We start from the raw sequence: 15,325 nt of genomic DNA, 5'->3' as shown, positions 1-15,325 counted from the left end.
GGGGAAGCTGCTAAGTGGCTTGAATCCCAGAGAAAGCTCAGTTCATGACGGACGAGTGTCTAAGACCAAGAGGAGATGAGCTATAAGTCTGGGAGATTCTCAGGTCCCACCTGGAGGCTGGCATCCTTAGCTGGGGACCACTGAATGGGAACAGGATGAGTTAATGAGGGGCCGTGGCTCAGCAGTAGAGCATCTGCTTGGCATGCAGAAGGTCCCAGGTTCAATCCCTGGCATCTCCAGTTAAAGGGACTAGGCAAGTAGGTGAGGTGGAGGACCTCAGCCTGAGACCCTGGAGAGCCGCTGCCTGTCTGAGTAGACAATACTGACTTTGATGGACCAAGGGTCTGATTCAGTATAAGGCAGCTTCATGTGTTCAATTAATCCATTTATCTAATTGCGTGATGGCCCCGGGCGCAGTGTTTCAGGATGTCCATTGCTGCAAGCTGAAAGCAGCTCTGACTTCCTCTTCGTTTCTGTTTCAGGAAGGTCTGAGGCCGTGACGCTGCCGCTGTTTGAGGAGTCAAAAGGCCACAGGAAGTCAACCACGTGACTCGGTTCCACTGAAGTGCGTGGGTTCCATGCTACATAATGTGGCGAACAAAGCAAGAAGGGAAGAGAAGGTGGAGAAGCGGAGAGGAGTGGGCAGATCCACCCGGCCAGGGAAACGTTGGGAGACCAGCAGCGGATGAGGGAAACAGAATTTTCAGTTTCAAAGCTCAGGTCACGAACGGAAAAGATGGCGAGCATGACCAGAGGACCAGAGACCCGTTTGGTTTACTTCACAGTCTTTTGGTTATCTGGAGAGTTAGTGGGAGCTAACGGATTGCTACCACAGACAGAAGGTGGTGGTAAAGTATGCTGCGGAGGTAAGCTGCTTCCAGTGTTTTCGTTTATCAAGAGGGGCTGTGGCTCAGTGGCAGAGCATCTGTTTGGCATGCAGGAGGTCCCAGGTTCAATCCCCGGCATCTCCAGTTAAAGGAACTAGGCAAGTAGATGATGTGAAAGACCCCTGCCTGGGACCCTGGAGAGCCCCTGCCAGTCTGAGTCGACAATACTGATTTTGATGGACCGAGGGTCTGACTCAGTAGAAGGCAGCTTCATGGGGACAGGCCATGGCTCAGTGGCAGAGCATCTGTTTGGCATGCAGGAGGTCCCAGGTTCAATCCCCAGCATCTCCAGTTAAAGGAACTAGGCAAGTAGATGATGTGAAAGACCTCTGCCTGAGACCCTGGAGAGCCACTGCCGGTCTGAGCAGACAATACTGACTTTGATGGACCGAGGGTCTGATTCAGTATAAGGCAGCTTCATGTGTCCAGGTTAGGGACCGTTTCAATCTCCCCATCCCCATTTTGAGTATCACGTCTCCCTAGCCTAGACTCATGAGTCTTTATTTTCATGTTATGTTCTGTTCCTTTGTGGGCATTTTGGGAAGAAGAAAAAAAGGTGTTATAGTTTCTATCTCCTACCCTATTATAAATAGGGTTTCCAACTCTGGGTTAGCAAATACCTGGAGATTTTGGGGGGCTGGAACCTGGGGAAGGCAGGGTTTGAGGAGGGAGGGTATATTGCCGTAGAATCCACCCTCCAAAGCTGCCATTTTCTCCAGGGGAATTGATATCTGTAGTCTGGAGATCTCCTTGTCCCCCTGGAGGTTGTTAATCCCAAAAATGACTTATAGGACAATTCTGGGGGCCATTGGGTAGACGTTAGAAGGATTCCGAGCAGACATGTTTAGGATTGCTCTGCTAGTCATACGATTGCCAACTGGCCTGGAGAAAGAAAATATCCTCTCCCTTTTAGAGAGGCTTAATGTTACCAAGTGATGTTACTTACCTCCATGCCATGAAAAGTTTCACCTGCCCATTTCCACACACTAAATATCTATCTAAGGGACAATACATTTTTTTTCTGCAGACAACCCTGATTAGGGGCCGACTAACCAGAAGAATACCACCGTGTTTCCCCACAGCCTTTTCTTATCCAGTCTTATGACTCTTATCATTTCTATCCTATCCAGTTGACCTATCTTTATTGAAACATGCACTAATTAAAGGATTTCCAGTAGAATAATGTTGAGGCTGTGCAGGCTATAACAGTATATCAATATATCACAGAGGTATGTAAAGCCGCAAACTACATCATGGTGGGGAAAGTGCTGTATGCCGTGGGATTCTTATCACTGGTGGCCAAACCAATGGCCAGTTGTCAGCCTCCAGGAGACAATGAGGCAGCCTATCCATTTTTATCCCACTCTTCCTCCAGGGAGATAGATCACAATGGGTAGCCATGTTTGCCTTGTAGAAGCAGAAAAGAGCAAGAGTCCAGTAGCCCCTTAAAGACGAACAAAATTTCTGGCAGGGTGTGAGCTTTCATGAGTCACAGCTCACTTCTTCAGATACTCACTCCACTTCTGCAGAAGTGAGCTGTGACTCACGAAAGCTCACACCCTGGCAGAAGTGACTCACAGTTTAAAACTTGACAACACAGGAGACCAATGGTTATGACTGCTGTTCTATTTACTACAGCCAATGGCTGTGGATCTTGGCAGTACGTTTGACTGTAAAGTACTAATGTGGGTGCCAGCACAGTGTAGTGGGTAGTGTCAGACTAGGCCTAGGAAGTCCCAGGTTCAAATCCGCACTCAGTCATGAAGCATGCTGGCTGACCTTGGGCTAGGGACTCTCTCTCTCTCTCTCTCAGCTTAAATGACCTCACAAGGTTGTTGTGAGGACAAAGTGGGAAGCAGAACCATGGATATCACCGCAACTCCCTGGAGGAATAGAAAAGAGGAAGAGCCCAATAGCCCCTTAAAGACTAATAAAATTAGTCAATTTTTAAGTGTTTCAGGGTGTCAAGTGTTAAGTGTTGTCAAGTCGCTTCTGACTCATGGTGACCCTATGGATCAATGTCCTCCAAAACGTCTTATCTTTGACAGCCTTGCTCAGATCTTGCCGATTGAGGGCCGTGGCTTCCTTTATTGAGTCCATCCATCTCTTGTTGGGTTTTCCTCTTTTCCTGCTGCCTTCAGCTTTTCCTAGCATGATAGTCTTTTCCAGTGACTCTTGACTTCTCATAATGTGACCAAAGTACGACAGCCTAAGTTTAGTCATTTTAGCTTCTAGGGTCAGTTCAGGCTTGATTTGATCTAGAACCCACCGATTTGTTTTTTGGTTTTGGCAGTCCACAGTATCCGTAACACTCTCCTCCGACACCACTTTCTTCCCACCAGCTTTCTTCATTGTCCAGCAGTCCTCATGAATCTGGTCTAATCCCAGCTTTCCTTCCTTGACAGGAGGGGCTTCCAATCCATGTCCCAATGAACTGGCTTCCAGGAAGAAGTGCGGTCCTGGGGAAAGCCATTCTAACCCACGGTGTGATGCATGCCGGCCAGTCCCAGAATGCCAGAGAGGGGAGGAGCTGCATTGCTCAGGTAACCTTAGAGTAGGTCCTTGCTTCCTCTAGGATAGGTATTTTCGTCATGTGTTTCAGAAAACTTAGTGTTTCTTGGGAACTTAGAGAATTCCTGGACGAAAAGATCAATAATGGTGGACAGGATTCTTCGAAACGCAGACAGCTCGTGCCCTACTATCTGGAGTAGCCGAGAAGCACTGTGGATTGTTTTCATTTTGCAAAGGGTGGTTCTAATGGACCTTACTAATGGATCTCTGAGGTGCCCAAGGACATGCTCCCAGGATGCTTTGCGATGTGCAGGGATTCGCTGGCAGATGTGCAGGGGTGTTCCTTGGTGGAGTGATGGAAGCAGAAAAGAGACCCCCCACACACCAAATGTAGAGAAATCAGAGGCCAAGCAACACACAAGGTGTGCTTTTGACTGGGCATGTAAATTAGGTGTCAGGTGCAGCTGGAGAGGGGGGTAACATTAAGGGGGTAATGTGGAGTAACGGTCTTTGGCTGCTCCCTGGGTTAGCCCCAAGCCTAATAAAGCCAACCCTTAACCCAGAAGACTAACCAGTCTTCCCAAAACACCACCGAGAGGTTTAGGGGGGTTAGAATCAGATTCTACCAATGGTCCAGTTCAAATTCTGTCCAGTTTAGGTTCTCAATGTTTGATTTAAAAAAAAAAAAACCCACCCTAAACCTTGCCCAATACATGGGACAAAGCCCCACTGCGGTCATTGACCAGAGGTTGGCAAAACTAGGTGGTTCATAGGGCAGAGCTTAGCAGAATCAGGCAGGCTATTGGCAGGTCATTGGCCGAAGACTAGTAGAATCATAGAATCATAGAGTTGGAAAAGGCCATACAGGCCATCTAGTCCAACCCCCTGCTCAATGCAGGATCAACCTAGAGCATCCCTGACAAGTGTTTGTCCAGCCTCTCCTTAAAGACTGCCAGTGAGGGGGAAGCTCACCACCTCCCTAGGTAGCCGATTCCACCGTCGAACAACTCTGACCGTAAAAGAATTTCCCCTGCTATCCAACCGGTACCTTTCCGCCCGTAATTTAAACCCATTATTGCGAGTCCTGTCCTCTGCTGCCAACAGGAACAGCTCCCTGCTCTCCTCGAAGTGACAGCCCTTCAAATGCTTAAAGAGAGCAATCCTGTCCCCCCTCAACCCCCTCTTCTCCAGACTAAACATTCCCAGCTCCCTCAGCCTTTCCTCATAGGGTTTGGTCTCCAGGATTTGTTAGGTCATGGGGTGGGGCCCTGGAAGAATATGACAGGTTATTGGATGGAACCTGGAAGAATCTGGAGCTTACTGGCTTTTCAGAAGTCAACACTGGCTATGTATTACTGACCGGTCAACAATAAACCCAGCCGGGATTCACCTAGAAGCACTTCACATTTACCCCCCTCTCTTTTCTCTCATAGGTACCAATGACTTTAGCTTTTTCTGCAAAGAGTGTCCCCTTGGAACCTACTCGGATGGGAAGACCGGCTGTTGCAGGGCTTGGACAGAGTAAGTTTTTATTTTTGCTCGCTTCTAGAATTCCCAACCCAGTCCATCAGAAAGTGTGTGCAGACACCTGTGTCTCGGTGAACCTGGCCCATCAGGCCGAAGCCCCTCCCCCCCACTTCCACGCAAATCAGAGTCCATGAGAGAGCGGGGGGGGGGGGGCTGTGGCTCAGTGGTAGAACATCTACTTGGCATGCAGAAGGTCCCAGGTTCAATCCCTGGCATCTCCAATGAAAGGGACCAAGCAAGTAGGTGATTGGAAAGACCTCAGCCTGAGACCCTGGAAAGCCGCTGCCGGTCTGAGTAGACAATACTGACTTTGACGGACCAAGGGTCTGATTCACTATAAGGCACCTTCATGTGCTCATGTGTCTAGGAGCATCTGAAACTGAAGCCACACTAAACCTAATTCACGTCTGGACGAGAGGCCTGTGGAAGCTGCCCCATGCTTTCCAATGGAAGAGCAGGGTGGAAGAAGATTGCCAACTTCCAGGCGGTGGCTGAAGATCTCCTGGGATTACAACTGATCTCCAGGCAACAGAGATCTTGTCTATAACATCTCTTCTTCTTTTCCTCCCTTCATAGCTGCACCAGCAACGGATTGCAAACTGTCCAGCAAGGGAACCATACCCACAATGCACAGTGTGGCATTGTTCTTTCCACTGTGGAAACAGGTACCGTCTGCTCATTCTGGGTTTTTTTAAATTTGTTTTTTGTTGCTGATTTATGGCGACCCTGTAGGATTTTCAAGGCAAGAGACGATCAGAGGTGGTTTGCCGTGGCCTGCCTTTGCATCACTGCGCTGGTATTCCTTGGAGATCTCCCATCCAAATACTTCTTAGGGTCGAGGCTGAGACTGTGGGACCGGCCCAGGGCCACCCAGCAAGTTTCCACGGCAGGGTGGGGATTCAAACCTGGGTTTCCCTGATCCTAACTCCAACACCTTAACCACTGCACCACACTGGCTGTCTGGATTCTGTTCTCATAAGGAGCTTATCTTGGGGAGTCCATGAATGAAAGTGTACCAAAGCAGAGCCGTTGCCTGATTCGAAGAAACCTTAGCTGATTAGGGTTAGGATGCTCTTTGAGGGTGGATCAGAGTATGAATAAGGGTTGCCAGCTCCAGTTTGGGAATTTCCTGGAGATTTTGAGAGGGTGGAGCCAGGGGAGGGACCTCAGCAGGTTATACTAACACAGAATCCAAAGTGGCCCTTTGCTCCCAGGGAACTGATCCCTGTAGCCTGGAGATCAGTTGTACTTCCAGGAGATCTCCAGGTCCCACCTGGAAATTGGCAACCCTAGTGAATGAAAACAGTAGCTCCAAGGAATATTTTGCTTTTCAGCTGATGCTCATGTATGTTGCAGCTGACATCATCTTAGAAGAGGCATTCCATTTACTGTGAAAGGAGAGGAGAAATGCCTCTTACATATCTTTACAATAGATCTGAAGAGCGGGGACTCCCCTCTTTGTTTTTCCTGCGGCGTACATCTACCGTAGCAGGCAACAGCTTCGAAGAGGCATTTGCTCTGGTGTGAGACAGAAAGGGAAGGCCTCTTCTAAGATGGCTATAAGTATGCATATGAGTAAAAGCAATAGATCTGAAGAGGGGGAAAGCCCCCCCCTTTTAGATATGTCATAGCAGGCATCATCTTCAGTCTTCAAGCAGCAGCTGGACGGACGCTTGCCAGGGATGCTTGAAGCTGATCCTGTACTGAGCAGGGGGTTGGACTAGATGGCCTGTATGGCCTCTTCCCGCTCTATGATTCTATCTCAGAAGAGACATTCCTTCTGAGAAGGATCCAGTTTAGCACATGAGCAAAAAAACAATTGTCTGGAAGGAAGAGATCATTCTTTTGGGAATGCGAGCTGCTTGGGTATCCCTTATTTATCACAATGTTCATCATTCCCTCAGATTCCTTGTTCACCAGTATCCTGGCTATTGTGACAGCGGCAGGTATATTCCTGATCATTCTGATGATGTTCTTCTTACTCCTCTGCATGTGGGTGCAGAAGAGGGAAAAGCTTCCCGATATGGAAGGTGAGCCCAATTCTATGGTTCATATCCAGCAGTGCCCCCCCCCCCGCAGGTGAACTGATCTCTGTCGACTGGAGATCAGTTGTAATAGCAGGAGATCTTCAGCCACCACCTGCGCCTGGAGGGCTTCCTATGCGAATCTTTCTAAGAAGCTGTTATTTATAGATTGGAACCATAAAGCACTGGTAAGATTGCAAGTCAATTCCTTGGGAAACGTCGGCACGTTGATTTGGCAATCTGATGGAAGGATAAGATCGAAACGTGTGTCGGGTCGACCCCATGTACTTGCCTCCTTGCCCTGCTCCTCGTTTGAGCTCATTACGCAGCATCTCGTGCTTTAAATTGCAATATTGATGGACTCTCCTTGAAGATACTGTATATATTACACTCCCGTTCTTAGAGTGTTGGTTTGTTCCTTTATTAAAAGCCCATGTGGGCTAAATATTTGTGTTAACACATCTTTAAGAAGTTGTGTATTTTGGATGTATCTTTATACAATTATTTGGATATAAGGATATGTATGTATTAAATTAGTTTTGGGGTATGACTATAATACCCATATGATATAATAGCTATTGGAATATTTATATATTAGTTAACGCTTATTTGTTCATACTTCAGTTTGAAGTTATATATTAGTAGAGCCTCCGTGCTGTTTGTTCTCTTCAGCCAGTACTAGTTCAGCATAGGTTTTTGTTTGTTGTAGGCCACCTGGAGGTTAGCAACCCAAGGCATCTGGCTGTCCTCTGTTGGACTTTTGGTCTGATCCACCAGAGTCCCAAGAAGAGCAGCATTTTCAACTGTTTGTATGCTTGTCCCACAGACACCGAAGCCGTCGATGCTTCTAACCTGCTGCAGGCTCCACAACAACCTGAGGATACCTTCAGTTGCCAGTACCCCGAGGAAGAACAAGGGCATAAAACGGCAGGAGAAAAGGACTCGATGCCGTTCTTGGCACACTGAAGCAGGGCGTAGCTACTGAGGCATATCTGCGTCCCTCAGTATCTCACCTCTTGGTGGCTCGTGGCCAGGTACCTGAACTGATTCTGTTTGAACAGCGAGATGTTACGGCAGCTTCTGGTCAAAGCTGCCGCGCTCAGGATGGACATTTCACACGTGCGGCTCAGCTCCTGATGTCGCACACTTGCCCTTCTAGGACCGTACGGGTGAACTTGACCATCTCGGCTTGCTCTAGGGGTCCTTTGGCAAAAGAACCCGGACTGGACTCCGAGGAGGGTTTGACAGATAAAGGGAATCCCTCCAAATTGCATAAGCAGGGAGCAACCTGTCAACTTGTACGGGACTCTGAAACCACCACACAGGAGACGGGAAGGGGATGGCTTGAATCTATATGGAGGGCTGCCAGCTTTGACGCACGGTAAACTGATCCCGTGATGCATGCCAGCGAGGTGGAGTTAGAGAAGAACCCAGAGAATGAGGGGCGGGGCTTGGAGATATCGAGTTGGCTGGAGGTGGGGCCAAGATGGCATCGGGATGATAAGGGAGAGGGCAACTGGCACAGGGGTTAGCCGAGATCAAGCGGGATTTGAATGGCTTTTCAGACCTCAACATTGGGCATTGCAAAGAAAGCGAAAGGTTGGCAGCCTTATCTATAGGGTTAGTTTAGGGGGAGCAACAATTACGGTGGGCAGCCTTATCTGTCGGGTTTCTATAGGGTTAGTTTCCAGCCTCAGCCGGCAACCCACTGGCAAGAATTGAATCCTCAAGTCAGAACATAGATTTTCGGGCAAACTCTCGAGTGCTGTCCCATCGTGATGATGTCATTTCCATTTTTGTGGCCAAAGCGATGTTGTACGATTGTCGATTAGGGTTGCCAGCTCCAGGTTGGGAAATATCTGGAGATTTTGGGGGTGGAGCCTGAGGAGGGCAAGGTTTGGGGAGGGGAGGAACTTCGAAGCCATGGAGTCCAATTGCCAAAGTGCCCATTTTCTCCAGGGGAACTGATCTCTGTCACCTGGAGATCAGTTGTAATAGCGGGAGATCTCCAGCCACCCCCTGCAGGTTGGCAACCCTATACACAATGCTGGTGTGAGTCCCCCCTTCCCAGCCTCTGAAGCACCGCCAGGAAATGGGGTAGTTGCCAGGAAGTCTCCCACTATAGCAGGAGGCCCGGCACCCCTAACAAAAGTAACCCCTACCCCTTCGTCACGTTTGTGACCAAAGGGTAGAAGGCTTTCAGAAATGGCAAAGTGGTGATTAATCTGGAATTTTCCTGGCTGATTTTTCTTATCGATGCATATATATCAGCAAGTAATCTGGATTTCCCAGCTGGTTTGCATTGCGTCCCAGGATGCAACTGCATGGTTTTCTTAAAGGACTATTTTGGGCTACGTTGGCAAGCTGTCATGGGCATTTCCTGTGTGCGGTCTACCTCAGGAAAAACCAGCGGGGGTTTCCCTTTCAGATGTTCCGAGATGCCTCCGGGCATATTCGCTTTCGCAGCCGAAGCCCTGCCCCTAATGAAAATCTCATTTTCTGAGAATGAATGCGTTCGCCCTTGGGTGCGCTTCCTTTTCGAAACCTTGATCGAAGGCTCTTGAATAAAACAGCAACATTTTGACAAGGCAAATCTTTTTTCTCACTCTCTCTTTCCTTCTGTGGCTACGAGGGCGGACATCATGGAAATTGACTAGGCCAGCGGGGTACGAAAATCAAGCCTGTCGGCGATGGGGTGGAGGGTGGGTGACGACGGGCATCGCGCTTTCGCTTTCTCTGAACCACCCTGCCAACAACCACGTCTTCCTTGAAATGTTTTCAGCGTCTCATTGTGTGTTGCCTACTGAGGGGTTTCCCCTGAAATCTAGTGGCCGGCCAGTAGGGTTGCCAGGTCCCTCTTCGCCACCGGCAGGTGGTTTTGGGGGCGGAGCCTGAGGAGGGCGGGGTTTGGGGAGGGGAGGGACTTCAATGCCGTAGAGTCCAATTGCCAAAGCGGCCATTTTCTCCAGGGGAACTGATCTCTATCGGCTGGAGATCAGTTGTAATAGCGGGACATCTCCCGCTACCACCTGGAGGTTGGCAACCCTACTGGCCAGTCTGAGATTCAGTCCCAACGGCTTCCTTAAACAAGGGAAAGTTTGGCCGTTCTTAATAAAGCGAGTGTGGCCTTTGTGCTGAAGAGATCTTGATTCAGTCGCCATTCGGCCAAGTAGTTGCAAACTTAGGCAGATGGTGAGAGGGAGGGCCGGAAGGGTTGCGCCAGCGTTTGGCTCTCGTGGCATGCCCAGGGCAATGCCGATCACCCCTTGGGGGATCAAGAAGCAACTTTCCTCCAGGCCAGATTGGCCAGGATCCTGGTAGATTTTTTTTTTTGCCATCTTCTGGGCATGGAGTAGGGGTCACTGGGGGTGTGTGGGGGAGAGGCAGCTGTGAATTTCCTGCACTGTACAGGGGGTTGGACTAGATGACCCTGGTGGTATCTTTCAACTCTATGATTCTAGTGGGGAAGAACCATGGCTCAGTGTTAGAGCATCTGCTTGGCACGCAGAAGCTCCCAGGTTCAATCCCCAGCATCTGTGGTTAAATGGCAGTAAAAAGGTAAAGGTCCCCTGTGCAAGCACCGGGTCATTCCTGACCCATGGGCTGATGTCACATCTCGATGTTTCCTAGGCAGACTTTGTTCTATGGGGTGGTTTGCCAGTGCCTTCCCCAGTCATCTTCCCTTTACCCCCAGCAAGCTGGGTACTCATTTTACTGACCTCGGAAGGATGGAAGGCTGAGTCAACCTTGAGCAGGCTACCTGAAACTAACTTCCGTCGGGTTTAAACTCAGGTCGTGAGCAGAGCTTGGACTGCAGAACTGCAGCTTACCACTCTGCACCACGGGGCTCTTCTAAATAGCAGTAGGTGAGGTGAAAGCCCTTTGCCTGAGACCCTGGAGAGCTGCTGCCGGTCTGAGTAGACAAGGCTGACCTTGATGGACCGATGGTCTGATTCAGTTTAAGGCAGCTTCATGTGTTCATATGTTAAATATGACCATTAGTAATTCTTCACAATCCCCTCCTCGCCCCCCTTTTCAGCACCCAGCATATATAATCAGCGATGTGAGCACCCACCATCCATCGAGGGTAGGGTGGGAAGGCAAGCAGCAAGAGAACCTGCGGGGAGGGGGGCCAGAGACAAGCAGGTATGGCATTGCACAACGACACAACATCCCTTCCCGCTGAAAATCCAGAAGTGATGTCGCTGCATTGGGAGACAATCAGTGATTTCTCTAAAACTCTATGCTTAAAAACCTAGAGCATCGTGCAACTTGGTGGTGTCACTTACAGCTTTTGGGCTGGAAATGACATCACGGTGTCGCCGCGATGCCATTCCTGTATGCCTCTGCCCCCCAGTCCTCCAGCCAGTTGCCAGCGAAGCTGTTTTTCTCCACCGTTTCCCCCTGCCACTCCACGGAGTGCCCGTTGGGGATGGTGTAGGAGTGTTGGTGGGGCAGAAAATAGCAACCTAGTCAAGGGACCTCACTACACAATGAAAGAGAGCATACATGCAAACACCTGTGGCTATGAGTTTCCTCCCCCATGCCGACCACATCAAGCAAGCAACATGCTCAGGTGTTTCCAGCCTCGCCATCTGGATTCGTAGGGTTTCAAAGGGAAGGCTGGCAAGACCAGCAAATCATAAGATAAGGCTGTTAGCAAATCCACAGGGTTTATTCTAAGCATGCCCCCCCCACAACACACACACACAAACACCCCCAGCCCCAGCATTCCCAATCTGCAAGCCAAGCCTTTGACTTTTTGTAACTGGAAGGAAGAAAGGGAAAGGGCAGAGGGAAGGAAAGGGGAGAAGAAGCCAAAAATAAGAGAGAGAGAACATGATCAGGAAGGAAAGAAGACAGGGAAATGGCAGACGCCATGAAACAAGAAGTAAAGAAAAATAACAGCACATGAATAGGGTTGCCAACCTCCAGGTACTAGCTGGAAATCTCCTGCTATTACAACTGATCTCCAGCAGATAGAGGTCAGTTCCCCTGGAGAAAATGGCCACTTTAGCAATTGGACTCTATGGCATTGAAGTCCCGCCCCTCCCCAAACCCCACCCTCCTCAGGCTCTGCCCTGAAAACCTCCGGCCGGTGATGAAGAGGGACCTGGCAACCCTACACATGAAACAGGAAGAGAGGAAAATGACAGACAACAAGAAAGAGAGAGAAGGGGGGAAGGGAAATGGCAGGAAACGGGAACACAGAAGGAACACAAGGAGAAAGAAAAATGACGGAGACCAGGAAACAGGAAGGAAGGAATAAGGAAGCATGACAGAGAAAAACAGCATTTGAATTCATTTTCTAAGTATCTTTATCTCATTTCTTAAGGAACAACCCAACTCCTTATTCAACCCGCATGCCCAAATGTCGCGGCCCCCAAAACATGACCAGCTGCTGTTAGAATTAACTCTGCGAATCTATGCCACTGCACAGCAGTCAATCTTTTCTTAAAAGGTGATCGAAACATAGATTGCTTTAGCTTTAAAAAAACAAAAAACTAGGATTCTATAGGTAAAGTTAAAAGGTAGTCCCCTGTGCGAGAACTGGGTCATTCCTGACCCATGGGGTGATGTCACATCCCGACGTTTACTAAGCAAACGATGGGCGAAAATGCACGAGAGGTTTTGCCTAGGATTTGCCACTCTCCAGATGCACATTTTCCCCATCTGAATTCTCAAAACTCTGCATGGGGGCTTATTTTTGAGTTTTGAGAATTTGGCTGGAGAAATTGTGCGTTCAGAGAGCAGCAAATCCAAGGCACAACCTCCCATGTGTTTTTGCCCTTTGTTGACGGGGTGGTTTGCCAGTGCCTTCCCCAGTCATCTTCCCTTTACCCCCAGCAAGCTGGGTGCTCATTTTACTGACCTCGGAAGGATGGAAGGCTGAGTCAACCTTGAGCCCGTGACCTGAAACCAACTTCTGTCGGGATCAAACCCAAGTCGTGAGCAGAGCTTTTGACTGCGATACCGCAGCTTACCACTCTGCGCCATGGGTTCCTAGGATTCCATAATAAACATTTAAATACATCACAGAGAAGGGGACCGTATGTGGTGTGAGTTTTTTTTTCTTTTTGTTTTTTTTCCGTCCTTTATAGGAAAAAGAACCAGGGCTTTTCCAAATACACAAGCATTTTCACAGTTTAGGAGCCACGGTGCGAGGCCTTCTTATCTTCTGGGAGCGAATCACCGTAGCGGCAGTTTCCTGCCGCCACCGCCGCCTTGCTGTTCTCCGTCGACAGCTTGGTGTGGGTGGCGAGCTGATGGGGGAGTTTGGCAGGTTCTTGGAGTGCGGGAACGTTTGGAGGGATGTTGGACTGCAGATGGAGGGAGACCATCTGAGAGCTGGTCAAGGGGATGCTGGCCAGCTTGCCGGCGGTCGCCGGGAATTTGGTGCCGAACGTTTGGTGGAACCACGTGGCATAGGAGCTGTCTTTGGAAGCGGTGCTGGCCAGAGCCAAAGGGTTGTTTTTGGCCTTCTCGTCGCCGCTTTCGGCCTTGGTGGGCCCCACGGGCTGCCGATCCAGCTCCGGTGCGTGTTTGATGATATATTGGTTCCCGTTGCTAAAGAGGTGGTTACCCCGGAAGACGGCTTTCACTGAGGGGCAACTGGCGAGGTTGGGGACGATGGATATCTGGATCTGAGGCATAGGGAGAGTATTTCGGGGGACAGCCTTGTTCGGCGGGAAGGTGATCCCTTCAGGAGGGCCAGACAGTTCAATCCGAGGAGGTTTCTCCAAAGGTTTGGGCACCTGCCTCTCTGCCACCCGGTTGCTGCCGACGCTGCCACTGACGGAATTGGCCGTGCCGGCGGTGTTGCTGCTGCTCTCGTTCTGCGACTGGTGGCCGCGCAAAGAACGGAGGGAAGTCCTGCTCTTGGTGGGCCGAGGGGGCCCGTTGTCAGACGACATCCCGTTGTAGAGCAGCACGAAGTGTCTGAGCGAATCCAAGGGCAGGATCCCCTGGCCCTTCTGGATCTTTGTGAAGATCTCGATCGCCAAATCTAACAGAAGAACATAAGAAAGGCCCTGCTGGATCAGACTAAGGCCCATCAAGTCCAGCAGTCTGTTCACACAGTGGCCAGCAAGGTGCCTCTAGGAAGCCCACAAGCAAGACAACTGCAGTAGCACCATCCTGCCTGTGTTCCACCGCACCTAATATAAAGGGCATGCTCCTTTGATCCTGGAGATAAAAGGTGTGCATCATGACTAGTATCCATTTTGACTAGTGGCCATGAAGAGCTTTCTCCTCCATGAACATGTCCACTACCCTCTTCAAGGCTTCCAAGTTGGCAGCCATCACCACATCTTGGGGCAGGGAGTCCCACAATTTAATTGTGCACTGTATGAAGAAATACTTCCTTTCATCTGTTTTGAATCTCTCACCCTCCAGCTTCAGCAAATGAACCCGCGTTCTAACATTATGAGAGAGGGAGAAATCTAGAAATCAAACAGGCAGGAACCGTGCTAAAATTCAGGCCCATCACGATTCACCCAGTGGTCCCTATGCCTCAAAAATGAGTGCCATCTGTTTATTATTTCGAAATGATGGTTTTATGGGGCAGTTAAATTGGTTCATTTTTATATCGTGATTTTAGTGTATTTTATGGCACGTTAAGTATTAAATATTATGTTGTTAGCTGCCCTTGGCCGGGGATTGAGGGCGGGATAACAATTGAAATAAATAAATTAAAACAAGTTGTTTCCTGTGTCCGCCCTGCCATCTTTTCAGGGGCGTTGCTTCTAGCAGATGCGTGTTAGTGGCTGAGCTACAAATCTGGTTCAGATCTCATTTCTCTGATGACCGATCACTGGGAGGTCTTTGGCACAGCCTCGGCCGTCTTCTCTGAAATATGGGGATACTAACACCTGGCCTACCTCACGGAGTTACTGTGAGGACTGTAGCCCGATAAGGTAAGTGAGGTGTTTATGGAAATGCTAAGCCACCTTGTAATCACTTGTTTGCTCATCCTAGGTACCGTTCCTGGTCTTTCGCTAACCTATCCGAATAAATTGGAATGGTGATGCCACTTTTGGGGAGGTCCAGTTTATATATGCAGCTGAACCACACGGCAAAGTCTTTCCTGGAGTGCACCATTTCATGTTACCTGTGGGAAGGGTGCCTATTACAGTGCTCATCAATGTGGAAAACGCCCCCTGCAAATAGAAAACTAGCATCTCAAGGAGAAGGTTTTAGGGTAGCTTTCTCTCTCTCCCCCCCCCCCCATTTTTCTATATTCATAGATTCATTGGTAATGGGGAACTTCTAGGCATGTAAACCGCCATCTGAAGCCTGACATGGTACACTCCGGGCAAAGCTTATTTGGTTGGTTCTGCCAGACTTCTAAAATTCTCATCAGAATTTCAGATTCTT

General features: G+C 49.3%; 2 protein-coding genes across 2 annotated transcripts in view; one reads left to right on the top strand and one right to left on the bottom strand.

Annotated features, from left to right (window-relative positions):
* Window positions 1-736: 736 nt before the first annotated feature.
* Window positions 737-7,915, top strand: TNFRSF18 (TNF receptor superfamily member 18). Its single transcript, XM_056865637.1, has 6 exons — window positions 737-866; window positions 3,293-3,430; window positions 4,832-4,919; window positions 5,502-5,590; window positions 6,830-6,955; window positions 7,776-7,915. The coding sequence occupies exons 1-6, from the start codon at window positions 737-739 to the stop codon at window positions 7,913-7,915; spliced, it is 711 nt and encodes a 236-aa protein (XP_056721615.1).
* Window positions 7,916-13,095: 5,180 nt separating this feature from the next.
* The window catches only part of TTLL10 (tubulin tyrosine ligase like 10), a 38,589-nt gene continuing 36,359 nt past the window's right edge, over window positions 13,096-15,325 (bottom strand). The window contains exon 15 of the mRNA XM_056865512.1: window positions 13,096-13,955. Within this exon, the coding sequence (XP_056721490.1) occupies window positions 13,096-13,955 (860 nt within the window). The remainder of the gene's footprint in view (window positions 13,956-15,325) is intronic.

Source organism: Euleptes europaea, chromosome 19 (genome assembly GCF_029931775.1).
Source record: "Euleptes europaea isolate rEulEur1 chromosome 19, rEulEur1.hap1, whole genome shotgun sequence".
Taxonomy (NCBI): Eukaryota; Metazoa; Chordata; class Lepidosauria; order Squamata; family Sphaerodactylidae; genus Euleptes; species Euleptes europaea.
Note: the sequence above shows the minus strand (reverse complement) of the source record. Positions and strands in the feature narration are given on the sequence as shown.